Genomic DNA, 17,406 nt, shown 5'->3' with positions numbered 1-17,406 from the left:
TTTTTTGCTTGTACTTAGTTTATCGTAAACAAATTAAAACATTTAAGGAATTTGAGGATGTCTCAAAAATGCACGTATCATATATGGTACACTTGGCATTTTGTGCAGTGCTCGTCTGTGCCTGTTTCACAGAATCACATTATTTCGGAAAGCCTCGCTTTGCCCGTCTCTACATTTTTGTTAAATTGGAAAAATAAACCACAAGAAAAAGCTGCAAGTTTACAAACTCATCAACTGATTCGGACCACAGGAAATGAAAACGCACCAAAAGAGATGAACACAAAGGTGAACCACATAAAGAAAAAGCAAAGGTGTGTCAGTGCTGGAGAAAAAGAGGAACTATGGTAACTTTTTTTTTTCTTTTAAATACTACATAAGTACGTACTTAAGTAGATAAAATTACATCCCAGTGCCACCTTAAAGTTGCAGTAATATGGTTTATGTCATTCTGAAAAGAGCTGCTCTACATAGTGAGTATATTTTGATGCTTTTAGGCTAAACAGAATTATTTGTCTTTTGCCACTTTTCAATATTCGGTACAAAAAACAGTGTTTAAACTTTTGTGCAGCATTGACAGAGGGCCGAGCATGAGCCTTCTTTTTGCACTGTATTCATTTCTGATCAAATATGATTTCCTCCGCCTTCATCCTTATTATTGGTCCCCGCCTCCATGCCATCTGGATGAGAAATAAAATCCTGGAAATGCCCTTGCACTAACAGTGCTGATAACCTATCAAATGTCCCATCTACAGTCATTACTCCAGTAGGAAAGGATGTGCTAATATTAGGCTCTGTGAGTCATCAGCGGAGAGTGAGTAAGGGCGCTTGTGTCACATTTTAGTCCTTCATACTATTAGTTAAATAAACAAACACAGGGACTATTTAAGAGTGTGCGCACACAAATGTTGTACATAGATGTTAAAGTGCACGTGCTAAATTTAGAGACTGAGTGACAGAAGTAGGTCTGCGTGAAAACAGCTCTTCCCTGTCTGGCTCTCCTTCTGGTGAGTTCTCCTCCTCAGCATCTTCTTCCTCACAATCAAGAACATTTTCACTCCTCTCCCTTTCTCTCTCTGTTCATTCTTACAGTGTTTTCCGCTTCCTGCACTAAGTGAGAATCATCAAATGAAGATTAAAGATGCTTCTGTTTTCACTAACAAGCTCACATGACTCCCACAAACACACACAAGTACATGCACAAAGGCATCAGGAACACAAGCACGTGAGCACACACACACACACACACGCTGAAGTGCACATGCAAAAAATATCTAGTATGAGCACACACACACACACTTGCCCCCTCGGGAAACCTTACACAATTACGGCTAGAATGGGATTCATTCTCAGCCTTCAACAACTCATTAACTGCATTTTGCAAATTGTACGTTTCAGCAGAAAGCATTGATGAGGAACAGCGAGAATGGGAGCTTTGGGAGAGGCAGGCATCTTTTTAGCGTGTGTTCAGAATTTATTAACATATCACATACAGTACACTGCATGTATATTCCATATGGGGGCATGGGGTGGAATGACAAGAGTGTATTTTGTTAGTTACGGCGGCCACGTTGGGAGACCTATAGGTCAAAGTTTTTTTGCAGACATTCGTTTTCATTCTGCATATACAGCGATGTAGATACGCTGAATGTCATACAGCACACATACATTTTTAAAAATATTTTTTAAAGTATACACCGTCCTTCAACTGAGTACATATCTGCAGTGCAAATGTCTTCATCTTTTAGTGTTTCCTTCTGGATTTGTGTTAGCTACTCTTTAGCAACTTATGCATTTTACTTGAATCCTTGAATCTCTCCCTTCCAATTATGTTCCTCCTTCTATTTTCTTACCACATGAATTTCCTCTTCCTCACTTCAGCTCGTGCTATCAGCAGCCTGTGGTGACTGTGAGGCCTGGTTACCAGTTGTTGCTGGTCCTACTGTTCACACATTTTGCTGCATCTATTATTGGTGTCTTTATTGTTTTCTCTTAGCTTTCCAGCTTCACCTCCTCGCTACTTTGAGAGCTCACAGCAAAGGTAGAGGAGGGGCCGGTCACATTGAGAGATTTGATTGGACAATCCAGCGTGAGTAATAAAAATGAACCAATGGGCTGCTGTCAGTGCTTGTATGGCTGGTGGGAAGAGGCCCTTCAGGCCGGTCTATTGGCCCAAAAGTGTGTTGACCCACCGGGAAAATCCCCGGTATGTCAGATTACCAGTCTGGCCCTGGTGGTGACCCCCTTCCTAAACTTCCTAGACCTGATTTTAGGATTAGGGTAAGTGGCACATGGGCATGTCAGGGGGTGGGATCATTGGATTAGAGTAGGAGTAAGAACAACAGGAATGTAACCAAGTAAATTTACTAAATTACTTGACTCAAGTATAAGTTTAATGTACTTCTACTTCATTTAAGTATTTCTATGTTAAGCTGCTTTCTTCTTTTACACCATTATATTTTGAATGCAAGTATTCTACTTTGTACACTTTATTTTAAAGCTTTAATTCCTAATTATTTTGCAAATTAACTGCATTATTATTGCTCAAACTACCCAGCAATATATAAGCACTTAAAATCACCAACAGCTGGATGTACACACATCAACAGATTAAAATTATGATCTAGTAGTATGTATATAGTACTGTATACAATCTGAAAAGTGCCGTACTACATAATGGACACATTTACTTTAGGTGCTTTTGCACTAATAAACTACTTAGTAGGATTGTAACTTTTCCTTAAGTAAAAAGTGTAAATTTACACATATACCCACACACACAGGCAAGCTTTGTTCTTGGTCCCCCCATAACACCCAATTTAAAATATCCTGGAACTGTCCCTGAGGTGGGGAGGTTGGGTTAAATTACCAGTAACACGAACGTAAGTCAGTGTATTTCCCTCAGAAATAGTTTTTCTGGATAAAGTTTGTGAAAGTTCTTGTCTGAAAGCTTTGCAGAAACGAACCCAAATGCGGGACACACAAACTCTGAGAAAAGAGTTTGCAGAAATTTTAATAGAAAGTTGAAGAAGAGGCTGGACAGAAATATGGGTGGAATTTAAAAAGGACCAGATAGTTGTGTGGCAGGTTGGCAGTGGGCAGAAAAGTTGTGGTGAAGAGAAGTTGAGTGTAGCATCTAACTGGCAGGCAAGAAAGAAAAAGGTAGTCAAAGAAATTTACTTTTCAAGGAGTAATGTTCTTAAATCGATTAAAGTAATATTCATACGACTATAGTGATCGAAACAACCCAGCAATAACTGAATGGAAGGCCGGGAATGATAATCAGCAGTGTTGATGAGAAGATGAGAAACAGATGTGCCAATGGTGAACAGCTCAAGAGCAGAAAGGTGGTGATCTGTGCAGCCACACCCACAGGTGACACAAACAGAGAAATAAGGGGAAGGGGAGGAAAACACAGGAATCCTACCATAAGCCGTGATAGCTTGACAAGAAACAAACTGCATTTCCTGCAGACTTTTATACACGTACAACATGCGAGCAGAAATCACGAAGCACACAATGCACACAAACACACAGACACACTGTTACATTCCAGCACTCCTTATCTGCCCCAGCAGTGTTGACTGACACTCTCCACTTGAGGAGATTAAGTGTGCTCACGCTGTGTCGGCACAGCTTGACGTCCATTTATCCTTAAAACTCATATGAAGCGTCTCAGTGAGCTCCCTGCCAGCGACGTGCACACATCATCCAGCACGCTCCTCAATTTCCTCATACACCCCGACTACTTTATTATCACTGCTGTCATTGGAGGAAACAGTTTAAAGGGTCATCTGTGAGCTAAGTTGAATTTGGGACCAGTGGGACTGTGAAACTGGGGGGAAAAAACCCTGATGTAGATTTTTAGAAAATGAGAATTCTTTTATGTGCTCTTAAGAACAATTTTAGATATGTGCGTTTCAACCAGCGTCAGTTTTCTGAGGCTTAATTGCCACATAGAGAGACGAAGCCGGCAGCGTTTGTAGTTAAAACAGCAGCAGATTTAACCAACACACTAATAATACACACAAGCCAGCTGGGTATATGCAGTGTACAGATAACTTTCAAACAGCAGCTGATGGTCTCTCTAAAAGCCTGTTAACCTTATTGTAATATAATTTCTTCTTCTTTTTCTTTTAAACCATTTTACAGTCTGAAGGGATAATTATAGAAAGTTCTGTTATTAACAGGAGGTGCTCTAATGGAGCAAACTTATCATCCTGCTGGACATGGTCAGCAAGCTGATATGCTCTGTTGATACTAAGACATCTAAAGTGTTCATATAAGGCAAGATCTATGCTTTCATATAGTTGTTTGTTTTTTTTTTTAAACCAAATTCTGATACTACCGTCTGAATGTTGCAACAGAAATCAAGACTCTTCAGACCAGGCAATGTTTTCCAATCTTCTGTAGCCCCAATTTCCTGTTATTAGCTAACAGGAGCGCCACTGATGTGTTCTTGTGCTGCTATAGCCCATCTGCTTCAATGTTCGACATGTTGAGCGTTTAGAGATCCTCTTCTGCTTTGCTTGGTTGTTGGAGTGTCTGTCGCCTTCCCATCAGTTCAGAGCAGTGTAGCCATTCTCCTCTGACCTCTGGCAGCAACAAGGCATTTTCATCCAATGAACTGTCGATTACTGGATACTACCTCTTTTTCAGACCTTTCAGAGACGGCTGTGCGGGAAAGTCCCAGTAGATCAGCCTTTTCTGAAGCACTCAGACCAGCTTGCCTGGGACCAACAACCACGCCACATTCATGGATCTTTCTTCCCCATTATGATGCTTAGTTTGAACTTCAGCAGGTCATCTTGACCATTTATGTATGCCTAAATGCACTGAGTTGTTCCCACTGAGTTGGCTGATCACTCCTTTGTTTCAACAAGCATGCACCTAATAAAGTTGGCAGTGAGTGTATACACAGTAAAGTTGTAGCATTTTGCAGCTGCACAGTTAATATGAAAATCTAACTCTGAATATGTGCACGGTGTGATGCATCCCTTTGACCTGACTGATCCCATGTGCCTTTTAGTGTTTCATGAATAGGTCACTTCCCCTATGTATCTTCAAAGAAGATTTACCAGCTGCAATGCAATGAATAATGCACATGCACAACCGCAAGCTAGTGGTTTGGTTATCAAGCAGCTGATATGAACCAAGGGCATTAATCTCCAGGTTTTTGCTCAAAATCCACATTTTCAGTCTCGGCTGTGGAAAGTAAGTAAGTAGTCCACTTGATTTATGCTGATTGCAGATGCTCTTCTCATTTAAAGAATTTCTAACTTCTGCCTGAAACCACCAAGTGAAATGATAACAACAGCACTCTGCAGATAGCCAGTAAAACTGGAGCGCTGCATCAGGCAGTGAACCTCACACATTAGATTTGTGCCACCAGCTTTCGCCGCCCGAAAATTTGGTCATATGTGTTGTTTATCCACACTTGAGGCACCTAATATTGAAGGCGTGGAACTAGCCCCCACAGCCAGCGTACCACTAAAGCATCACTTTATCTTACTGCCAATAGGTGGGCCTGTGGTTCACTTGCCCCAAATGACTTGTCACTTTTTGATGTAAGGAAGCTTTATTAAGAAAGAGTCAAAGGGGGCAAAATGTAATGGCAGAGAGAAGAGTCTGTGTGGGAGGGGCGATTGGTGTTAGGTTGTTGATTGGCGCTCCCTGGGGCGCAGTGATGAAGGAAACCTCTGAAGGAGAAATGGGAAAAAGGTTTCTTGAATCAATATCATCTAAGAGAGGTCTGCATACAAAGTGGGGCCCAAGATGGCAGAGATCCTAATAAAAGCTAATGCAGTCTTTTATAAAGAAAAAACTAAGTTAAGACTGAATGCTGAACGTTCCACAATTAGTTTGCATGAAATCAAAGCTTTTACTTATTTTATCAGTGGCAGCTTGTGACTCAGCATTATTAGTGAACAGGCAAAAGACGTAAAATGCATCCTGGAGCCCAACTTTATTTCTTATTTAGTTTATTTATTTCCCCATTTTGCTGCGGGTTTACTGAGCTGTAGGAGTCGAGCCACTAAATTCAGAACTGAATGTGCGCAATTGTTTTTGTCTTTGTGTTGGTTTGTTTTCCTGTTATCTATTTGTTATTCTGACAGTAAACCAAACTGTGTCTCAGAAAATGAAAATGGGTTTTATGTATGGAGTAATAACCTAAATGGATTTCCCTCTCTCTCTCTGTCTGTCTCTTTCTCTGCACCGCTCCGGGAGCCTGTGGCTATTTATCTGCCTGTGTCTAATTATTCATTAGTGAACACAGAACAAAGCACAGAAAATATAGTTGTGTGCTCAGTGTAGCAAACCAGCTTTCTCTACAAACTGATGCTCCCGCTTTCTGTTTTTCGTCCTTCTCCAACTTCTCGGTGTCCATTTGAGCTGAATTTTCACACGCTGTGGCTGTGCATCTAAAAACTGCAGCAAATCTCCATGTTGCAGATGAAGAACAGATGCAGTGCTCTGTAATAAAATCAACCATGAACTATCACTCAGTATGACCATCCTACTACTGTTTTCTCTGTGAATAATATTTGTACCACTTTGGCACTTTTTATAACTCACAAAATAAGCTACAAAAAGTCATATATTCAGATTTTGCAGAGGAATTAAAATGTTTTTACTCAATGCATTGCACAAATGGGCAGCAGAGGACGCTGTAGCGTTCCAAGAAAGAGAAGAAAATCAAAGCCACTACATAACTTGTGTTACATATGAACATACACGTGCGCAAATACACGTGTCAGCATTTGTTTAAGTCAGAAAAGAAGAAAAAAAAAGCATGAAAAGAGCACTGGAAAATAAAATCATCTCTTTAATATTCTAGATCAGGGGCAGGTAACTCCAGGCCTCAAGGGCCGGTGTCCTGCAGGTTTTAGACATTACCCTGTGTCAACACATCTGAATCAAATGATTAGTTCATTACCAGGCCTCTGGAGAACTTCAACACGTGTTGGAGAGGTCATTTAGCCATTTGAATCAGCTGTGTTGGATTAAGGACACATCTAAAACCTGCAGGACACCGGCACTCGAGGCCTGGAGTTGCCTACCCCTGTTCTAGATTTTGAAGCAACATCCCATTAAAGCGGGGGCAGGGGAACTCCAGGCCTCTAGGGCCGGTGCCCTGCAGATTTTAGATGTGTCCTTAATCCAACACAGCTGATTCAAATGGCTAAATGACCTCCTCAACATGTGTTGAAGTTCTCCAGAGGCCTTGTAATGAACTAATCATTTGATTCAGGTGTGTTGATCCAGGGTAATATCTAAAACCTGCAGGACACCGGCCCTTGAGTCCTGGAGTTCCCCACCCCTGCATTAAAGCATGCAGGTGTAGGGCTGCCTGTCAGGAGCAGTCTGTTATAGCAGCACTGCAGAAGCTATTTGTTAGACAATCCTGTCATCTAGTGGTGCTGTCTGTGTTATACACACCAGCTTTGATGTGAAATGATTTAAGTGCTCATCCACCATTCAAAAACCTTGACAGCACAACAGCCTGTTTGATGGTGAGGTTTCATTGATCTGTTTGAAACTATTACAACTCTATTTGATGTCTTCAGACTCTTGGAATAAAAACAAGCTTTTATTTGTTTTCATCTTTGGGAATTTCTTCCACATTTGCTTCCCTGCTGTCTGAAATGACTTTTACTGGTCCTGTTGTCTCAGGTGATTACACCCAAAACATCGCATCACTCACACGATGTGTAAAACATGACAGAAGCGCCCGATTTTAAGCCTCTCCAACATGTCACAAAAATAATGTTAATACAGGCTGAGAACAACTTCCAGTTTAGCATTTTTACTGTTCCCAGAATCAGTCCTTACCTTCCCTCTCACCTGCAGTACTGTCAGGCACACGATGGGATCTTACCAGTGCTCAGCCAATGAGCATCACGCATTTCACCGGCTCTGGTCTGCAACAAAAGTTGGGGGGACGGGGCTTGCTACTAACACAGGGTGACCGGTAGATGGCGCCATTGCTATTTGAAAATTCTTCTTTTCTGTGGCGGCAGTGAAATCCCTGAATGAGTGAAGTAATTGTCCATTGAGGCACGATCCATTCTAACCACAGACAAACGAAGGCCCGCCGCTCTACATGATAACGTTATTTTAAAAGCTAAAATAATAAATAAAATAAAATAAAAATGGTTATTATTATTATTTTTTTTTTCATTATAACCATGAATGAGAGGATCATCATGAGAAGATTCGGATATTAAATTATGCAAAGCCATGCTGTTTCAAATAATAATAATAATAATAATAATAATAATAATAATAATAATGATAATAATAATAATAATAATGATAATAATAATAATATAAGAGTAAGAAAGCATTACTTGTTCGATAAAAGTTTAATTTGTTTCACCTTCTTCTCTAGTTACAGTCATAAACTTTACACTTTTTTCTTCTTGTGTGCGATTTCACGGCGGTTGTGACTTTACGCAGTCATGCAACTGTTTCACCTACAGAGTTAATCTGCACAGTCACCTTAACAAATGTAGTTTGGAAAATGTAACGGTCACTATTTTATACAACACGCTGATTTAATGAAGGGAACGTTACTGTAAAGCAACTATAGGAACCTTCGGGTGTCCACCAGCTGAATCTGACCTGCTGGCGCGTTACAGAAGCATATAATCTCATACCAGTAAAAATAATACTTTTTGTTTTCCTGTACAGCTACTTATTGATCAAAGCTTCACTCTATATGTACTTGAAACTATGCTGGTGGCTGTAGTAATATCGGGCAAACTATATAAGAGCGAGTAGAAAACACATCTGTGTCTGACCCTGAGTGAACCAGAAGAGTCAAAAACCCAAAGGAGTTAGTTTATTAAATGTTTTATTATTTTATTATTTATTATATTGGCTATTTGTTTCAAGTCAGATGTGTGCGTGTTGTGAGCCATATTCTGTCTGCTTTGTAAGATTCTGCAGAAAATGTCATTTTTTTCTTGTTAAAAAAAAGAAGTAGAATGTACTGTTATATTTGCCATTTTAACCCTGCTATCTATCCAGATGAAATGCCTTGGATTTGCTGTAAATTGATAGCATTCTGTGTCCTTTCCATATCAGAATATCTGGGGTGACCTTTGCAGAATAAATAGATTTTACGCAGGAAAGGTTTATCAGTGAAAGCATCATTAATAAGTGTGATGTTCCACTTGTTTAAAATAACATTTATTTTTTTCCAGCGTTTTGATACATTGTGACAGCACAGCGTGTAACATCTGAGGAGGAACTAACTGAATCCAACACTTTGTCACAAAATATTTGCGCTGACTAATGGATAAATGAAAAGTCAAATATAGGCATAGTGATTTCATATTACCAAATGCAATATATAATACAGGCAGTTGGACATAAACTAAAAACAAAATGAAATAAAAAGGTGAGATAACTGAAATAATACATAAGAAAAAGAAACATGAATGGCATTTACACGTTATAGATCAACTTTTACAGCAGGAAACGGGGTTAACAAGTAAACTACGTGTTTTAATAACTTATTTTACTCGTGCGTGTGTGCGCGCGCGTGTGTGTATGTGGTAAAATTTGATAGGCTCTAAAAAGTCAGAACTCTTTGATAAATAATTTCTTCGTACTTTTGCTTTTGTGTGTCAGTTTAGTTTTTACTCTTCCAGCCTGATCGGGATTCATTTCATTCTGCAGTCTATAAATACATCCGGTTTTACGTCATTTTACTGATGGCGTAGTAAAGTTCAAACATAGGGGTTGCCATTCAAACTTTTGTGGTCTAACATATAAAATTATTTTGGAGAGTTACACATAAGTGGTTTAGTTTCTTTTCTTCTTCTTTTTTTTTTTTTAAATCCCTCTCAGATCATTTGACTACAAGCCAGATAATCCTATTATGTACAGCAGCCCGTAGCCAGAACACATCACACATTTTCAACACTTGTGGCTACAAATACAATGGAATGTGTCTCTATGATCAGTCCACCGGCTTCACTGTTTCTCCGGCGTGTTGTTGACCAAAGGCCCATACAGGCCGCTGGCATAGCCTTGCTCCTTGTGCAGCATTGTCCTGTCTCTTATCAGGTCGCTAAATGCATAGTCCATTGGAGGTCTGAAGCCCAAAGTGGGCATGAGCCCGGTGGTGGAGTAAGGTGTCATGAAAGCCAGTCCCCGGCTGTGCGCCGAGTAGGCCAGCCGCAGCGGGTTCAGTCCCAAGTGTGTGCCCAGCGGGTAGGTGCTAGGGTCTGCGCCAAAGTGCGGTGCGTTTGGCTGCAGAGGAGAAAACGCAGAGCGGTTGCTCAGCGTCATAGCCCCGGGGAGCATGGGCCTCGTCGGGGCTGTTGTGGTTGCGGATGCCGCCGGAGGCTGCTGCGCATTTTGGAGCATCCTCTCTGCCGTCCACGTCTCGTCTGGCCCGGCCTTGTTGGGGCCCTGAGCGCCGCTGTTGTTGAGGATCTGCTCGATGGCCTGCACCACATCTTTGCCACAGCCCTGCAGGACGAGCTCCAGGACGCTTCGCTTGTGGCTGGGAAATACTCGGGTGAGGATGTCGATGGCGTTCATGTGCCGAGAGGCCGCAGAGGAAGGGGAAGGCTCCTGCTCGTCTTTGTCGGTCTCAGAACCCGAATCCGAGCCGATGGAGCTGACGGACCCTGGAGTTTCTTCTCCGTCTTTCAAAGGCTTGGATACCGGTGAGCTGATGAAAGACTCGCTATCCCCGTTCTCCGAACCAGAGCCTCCGTGCCGGCCGTCCGGGGACGAGATGCCGGGGGCTGAGTCACCTTCGGTGGAAGCCGGTTTCCCCGCAGATGGTTGAGGGGTGGCGGACCCGGAGAGCTGGTTCTTAGGAAACAGCTCATACTTCTGGATGCTTGAATCTGCTGACAGAACCAGAGTGTGTAAAATTGAATGAAAGCATAAAACAGAAGGCCATCAAAAGCGTATCAGCACAGAGTCATAATCAGTACAACGATCACATCAATAAAGAGGCAGTAAAGCGACAGACATACCAGTATTCAAACAGCAGATTTAACACGTGAGCTCAAATATCAGAATTTAATCTGTAAAGGTTAAACAAACGACACCATCAGCATTTATGCTGTGACAGCTGATTAGGCTCAATGTTTAGGGTTAAATGATTCTGCGTTTAACAGAGTCGCAGTTTGATGACAGATAAAGCCTTTTAGTTTAACACACTGATTTGCTACCTTCTCACGTGCTTCTTTAACATTACAGCGAAGCTTGATCCGCTCACCTGAGTTGCTTTCGCTGCTGACGGAACCAAACACCTCGTAGTTCGGCCGGGGTGGGATGATGCCGTTGGCGGCGGCGATAGCGAGTCCCTCCGCCGTGCCGTAGAGCAGCTGCAGCTCCCGGGCTTCGTTCTCCTCCTGCGCCTGCTGCCGCCGGAGCGCCACCTGAGCCGCCATCACCCGCTGCCTCTCTGCGATCAAGGTGCACTTGGCGCACATGCAGTCCTTCCAGCGGCAGTAGCGCTTGTGGCCCTTCAGCGCGGACACCACGCCGTGGTTCCTGCAGCGGGCGCACTTCGGAGTGCGCGGGTACTTGTCTGCGGCCCGCAGGAGGAGCGGGGGCCCTCGCAGCAGGTTGCCGGCCATGGACACCGGAATGGAGGCTGCCGCGGCCGCTGCCGCCGCTCCGGGATGGACTTGTGAGGCGGAGGAGGCTGTGGGGAGCTCCGGTCTCAGATCCATGCCCGCGTTCCTCACCAGCAAAACGAACGTTTTAACGAGAAATCGGCGACGTTTGAACGATCTGCTTTAGTTAAACCGACGTTGGACTGATCACATCTGTCCGGCGGTTCTTAGCACCTCCGGGCAACAGGTGAAGTCACCGATTTCTGCTGTCAGAGAGAAACAGGAGGGGAAAAATAACAATTTATGATCGAAAGTCTGGTGGAAACTGTCCAAGTGTTCTCTGCCGAAGAAGCAAAAATCTGACTTTACAGTCAACTTTAAATCCGACAAGAGTCTGAGCAGAGAGGAGCGATCATTCCTCCCCGACAGAAAGTTCAAACTGTCCAGGAGGAGCTGAGGTTGTTACTCGCCGCAGCCTGAGACACTAACTTCCTCCAGAGATTGTCAGTGGATACAGATCCCTCTCTCCTCTCTCTATTGTTGCTCCTACGTTTTCATTAGACAAATTTGACAACAATGTGGCGTCTGTCATTGGCCAAAGGGGGAAGGAGCAATCTGATTGGCTTGCCTCTTTTTTCAACTGTGTCCACCTGAGTTCTTTTTTCCAAATATCAAGTGTTAAGAATCTGAAGGGAGTTCCCGGAAAGCTCAAATCGATGCAGTGTATTACCCCCAAAACAGAATTTCATAGATTTAAAACAATAGCCCGTGTTTTTTCCATTTATTGTGGTAAACCAGACTTCCGGTGCGATGCCAAGCAGGACCATTAGAAATGTAATGAAAAAAAAAAAACTTAAAATGAAGGAAATTTTCAAACGTTCCAGGAAGTTTCTGTATATATCTCGATTTTAAAAACTAGTTTAACTTGGCGACATGATTGTTAGGATATGAAATCGCTATTCCTGCATCTACATCCAATCACAGAATATTTTTAAGACTTAAAATACTCAAAATAAAAGATGATGCGTGACTGTAATCTCATCCGTAAAGGTAAGTATCATTTATTTCATTGGTTCAAAAAGAGGCAAGATTTTTCTCTGTCGACACACAATATATATTTTTTCGTAATATATTTGCTACAGAAAGTGGAAGAAGCTGTCGATACTGCTAAATGTCGCGGGAAAACCAGAGCGTTCACATTAATGTCAACGCTAAGCTTTAAATATTTGTTTCGCACATGATCCGTTTAAAAGTTAAAAAGTACAGAAAATGTGCCACTTTTTGTTTCATCCATATACTGCGGACTGCATGAATATGTTGTTCTCTGCTTGGTGATTTAAACACGCGAGTTAGACCAGTTTTCATCCGAATTTCGTTTTTTTGTCTTTTTTTCCTCCTCATTTGAAGCTTGAAACGGTAACATAAATTATTAATGACGACTTTGGTTCTATATTAGGTGTTTCTCTTTTAGTTGTTGAAATAATAATAATAATAATAATAATAATAACAATAATAATTTTTAAATAGTGTTTTATTTTTTTAGGTTCCACAATTTCGTTTGCTCTGATTTTGTTCACCTCATATATAAATTTTTTTTTCGTTTATTTCAGCATTTTTTAAAAATTGCATTAAAAAGAAAATAGTTGTTTATTTATTGTAAAAGCGTTTTGATTGGATAATAAAAAGTAAGTAATCGCTGGGTAAAAATTGTAACATTAGTTTATCATTCATTTATTTATTTTTTAGCTCGGCGAGTTTTAAAAATAAAATACTACCTGAACCGATATAATAATAATAATAATAATAATAATAATAATAATAATAATAATAATAATAATAATGACAGTAGTATTGATAACACTTAAAGACAGAAGAGCGGCTTTCCGTTTTAATTCTTTGCTCTGCTCCTTCTGTGAACCGGGGAAAAATAAAATAAAATAAAAACTGGATTAACAAATTGCTTCCGCCCTCCTCTGTTGTCCTCCATAAAATAAGCGCTCTCCTTTGGGTTCTGCTTTGTCCTCCAGTCACCCTCCATTACCTGAAAAGCGATAACGCTCTAATGCTTCCTGAGATTTAAGAAGTCCGCCGCGCACAGAGCTACAAAAAGGGCATCGCGCGCAAGCCACCTGCTCCCTCACCTGTTCACTGATGATTCGTGCAGCTACTGGAACTCGGATTTTTTGAAAGTTTTAGCTCTGATGGTTTAGTTCTGCTTTTTTTTTTTTCTTTTCTTTCATCAACAATTGCTTGCACCTTAGAGGCTGACAACAGTCTTTGTGATCCACACAACATCTTTAGCTGGAAGAAATGGTTGCTCGGTGTGCAGCAGCGAGTGTGTGCAGCCCTTCCTCTCTCTCCCCTCCCAGGCTCATTGTTTACTTTCTGAATCACTGTAAGCAAATGCCATCTGTTTCCCTCGCCGCTGTCATCTGCACCTTAATTACCTAGCCAACAGGCTAATAGAGACGATATTAAAACTACATCTTTTTGACATTCAAAGTAATTATCTGCATGGGCGACGATCTTACTCGGATAAAAATTGCCCGTCCTGCACGCAAGTGAAAGTTGTACACAGCAGAAAGGGCCTGACGCTCACAGGAGAGATTATGGGCCTACAGCCTCACCTCAGACTACAGTCAGGCAAACAGGAAGGTTTCCACATCAGCTTCTCTTATTACGCGCAATTTTCACTCTTAATAACCGTAGAAATAAAGTGACAATTACTTGGACTTGACACGTGTTTGCTGAGCTATATTTATCCACGAGGAGCTCATAAGGCTTCTCTGCTGTTTTAATATCGTCGCAAGACTTTTAATTACGTCATCACCGCCTCTGGTTGAAGTTACCGCTCATTTCTTGTCCACGTCAAGCTTGGTTTAAGTTCATTTGTGGAAAAATATGTATTATGATTAGGGGATTAGCTTCACCGGTATTCCTCCTGGTCCAATTAAAAATGCCCCCCCGCGCAATTAAAAGTGACTGTGGGCACTTTAGAAAAAAAAATCCGACATTCTTTTAACCACTTCATTAGGCCTGTGCATCAAAAACTATGCGATGCTTTCATTTCTTTCAGGAAGGCTACAGACGAATGGGTTTTTAACACCCTTTTAAGATCACAACAAAGGCCATGCTTGACCCAACATATGTAGCAGCATGTTTCCGCTGCCCCCGCACCCCGGTGCGGCTTTCTAGCGGCCTCTCCCACTGCCGCTGCCCCGCCTGCAGCCCGGCTGGGCCCGGATCCCCTCCCGCGCTCTCCCGCTGCAGCAGCCGGCTCTGTCACACAGAGGCAGAGGTTAGAGTAGCAGTTAGACAAGGGCCCGCGGAGAAAAGAAACGCACTGGGTTTTTTTTTCTTCTTTCAGCAGAAGTATTTACACGCTTGACGGGCACACCGAGGAGGACTCCGGGTTTATAGACAAGAGGTTGTTAACCTGCCACTTCACACCAGTTCTGCTGAGCTGGGGAAATGGATCGGTCTAAATGCATTCCCTTAAAGGCAAAGTCAGGAGAGCAGTGAAGATTAGAGAGCCACAGAACACAATGCTGTGGGAGTTTATAACCGCTGTGCACTTATACGCACACACGCACACCAGGCAAATTCATTATATGAAGCATGAACAGCCTCGATAATGATTATTTCAAGGCCAAATATTTGAACAAATGCATTTTATTTGGCTCTATGTGTGTGATATCTATAGTTTTTCTACATAAGAAGGAAATGCCTTTACAAGATAACTAAAATTTGCCATATCTGTATAGTTATGTCATAAAAGCGGACTGTATTCATGATTTAGAAAGGCTCTGCGCTCACACAGAGAAGTACCAATGATTCCTTGTAAGCAGCGTTTTATTTAGGTTTTCGGCTAAATATGTGGGCTAAAAATGTGGGCTTCATTTGCCAAAAACCAACCTGCAGTAAAGCAGTGCTGCAGAATAAATAGCGCAGTGTGAAAAGGAAACAAACAAAGCGACTAAAGTGACACCGCGGTTACTCGCCAAGCCCCGCAAAAGTCAAACATATAGGCTAAATTTACGCAGGCCTGGCTGAGTGAGGCCAGACGGTGAAGAGGCACTTGAGCTAAAGAGGCAGACAGAGGTCTGTCAAGCATCACTCTTCACCCGCTAGAATAACACTTATTTGTAAATGGGGGATAACCCTGCCATGGCGTATGAATATTTCAAAGATTTGAAGGGTCCCTCTCTGCCAAAGCTGTTGGCCAGCACTCAGGCAATCTCTCTCTCTCTCACACACACACTCTCACAAAATACGTTTTTCTGCCCCCGAGGTAGGTTGGCAGGGATTATCTTTGTTTAATGAATGGGCTACAAGTATTCATCAACACGGCGAGATTATTGCACAGCCTATAGTCGCATATAACTCCAGCGTGTGTGTGTGTGTGTGTGTGAGTGCGTGTGAGCGAGAGGAAAAAAGGACAGAGACAGACCTACACACTGCAGCCAATTAAAACGCACTCTCCCCTGCTCTATCCCTCCACATCTGCCTCCTTTTCTCCACCAACGAATGGCGCAGAAAAGAAGGAAGCTCATGAATAGGCGCTCATTGAGATCACAGATGGAGTATGGCTTTCTTTTTGCTAGAAATTTGAGAAACACCATTGTCCCCAATCAAAACTCAATGTGTTCGCCTACAATGGTGTCGGCTTTGAGCTCCGCCGCTTCAATTGGCCTTGTTTTTGAAACTTGAAGTGTTCAGCACAAAGACTTGGCCCTCCTAGATGTCACCGTCGCTTCGCTTCAGTGTGTGAGAGTGTGTGTCTATGTGCGCCCAGAAGAGAGAGAGAGAAAACACAATTAATATGAAGCTGTAATTACTCCCCTTCACGCCACTGCACCCATTCAGGACCCCACTGGTCCATTTATTGCTTTATCCCATGTGGCTGATAATCCGAATACCACAGGTTTTTATAAGGCCTCTGTGGTGTTTTAAGGAGACAGATCTGGAGGTATGAGCGAGGGATGCAGCGACAAGAGCGCACAGCAGCGACCGAGGGATGGTTGACGCACATCTAATTATTCAATTAATATTTAAAATAAATCTATTAGCGCAATGGTCTGTAGGTATGTGCGGGAATTCAGTGCCATTAAAAAAAAACAGATCTTCACAAATTAATTACGAGATACTTTATTAACCTTTTATATAAAACTGCATCTGTATTCACACGATTTCTATTTGACATTTTCACATTCAGGCGTAAAAATATGTAACTGTTATTTAAAAAAAAATGAGAAGGATATGTTGGTATATTTAGTTATTTTTGGTTTTGGAGGATACAATTTTTTGTTAAGGGACGTCCTGTTTTTGTTTTTCTAGCGGTTGTACATTTAAACACGTTTAATTAGACCAGAGAGCGCCCCCTGCTACCGTCAGCTCTGCGGTGGATGCGACTGCTAAGGAAAAGAATAATATTTAAAATATTTAGAAATAAAACGGCACTAAAGAATAAAAACATAATTTTTGAGATTTTGTAATGATTTCATTCAACATCCGAGCAATATAACGAAGTTACCAACGCTACTGAAAATAGAAAAAAAAAGGCTACAATTCTGCATTGCGATAAGGAATTACTCCCTTTGGCACTGAGTAGGAAGAATGCTGCCTGATTGCTGTAAATGTGAGATAAATCGAGACATTCTTGCTTTCCTCACAGCGGCAGCTTAAGGTTTACATATAATTTTCCAAGGCCCATCGACAGTCTTCATAACAGGCTATAAATTAATTTCATTATCCTAAATGAAGATTCAGAAAATGAAACCACTTACGGATCCATGTGGGATTGTTTCGGGGCCTGTAC

At 41.9% G+C, this 17,406-nt stretch overlaps 1 protein-coding gene across 2 annotated transcripts; it reads right to left on the bottom strand.

Annotated features, from left to right (window-relative positions):
• Positions 1-9,773: 9,773 nt before the first annotated feature.
• On the bottom strand, positions 9,774-11,705 carry dmrta2 (DMRT-like family A2). 2 transcript variants are annotated; one of them, XM_063467029.1, is made up of 2 exons: positions 11,246-11,705; positions 9,774-10,871 (listed from the first exon to the last, which is right to left on the bottom strand). In XM_063467029.1, the coding sequence occupies exons 1-2, from the start codon at positions 11,703-11,705 to the stop codon at positions 9,982-9,984; spliced, it is 1,350 nt and encodes a 449-aa protein (XP_063323099.1). In that variant the 3' UTR covers positions 9,774-9,981. The 2 variants fall into 2 exon arrangements, with proteins under 2 accessions (XP_063323099.1, XP_063323098.1); XM_063467028.1 differs by having other exon boundaries at positions 9,774-10,868.
• Positions 11,706-17,406: the final 5,701 nt, after the last annotated feature.

The sequence above is a fragment of the Pelmatolapia mariae genome, linkage group LG23 (assembly GCF_036321145.2).
Source record: "Pelmatolapia mariae isolate MD_Pm_ZW linkage group LG23, Pm_UMD_F_2, whole genome shotgun sequence".
Lineage (NCBI taxonomy): Eukaryota > Metazoa > Chordata > Actinopteri > Cichliformes > Cichlidae > Pelmatolapia > Pelmatolapia mariae.
This window is presented reverse-complemented; position numbering and strand designations above follow the sequence as displayed.

Bases quoted from the DNA above. Each gene is read 5' to 3' on its own strand.
- dmrta2 (XM_063467029.1), bottom strand. From the start codon at position 11,705: ATGGATCTGAGACCGGAGCTCCCCACAGCCTCCTCCGCCTCACAAGTC. The intron at 10,872-11,245 runs GTGAGCGGATCA...TGGTTCTGTCAG, and splicing joins CAGCAGCGAAAGCAACTCAG to CAGATTCAAGCATCCAGAAG.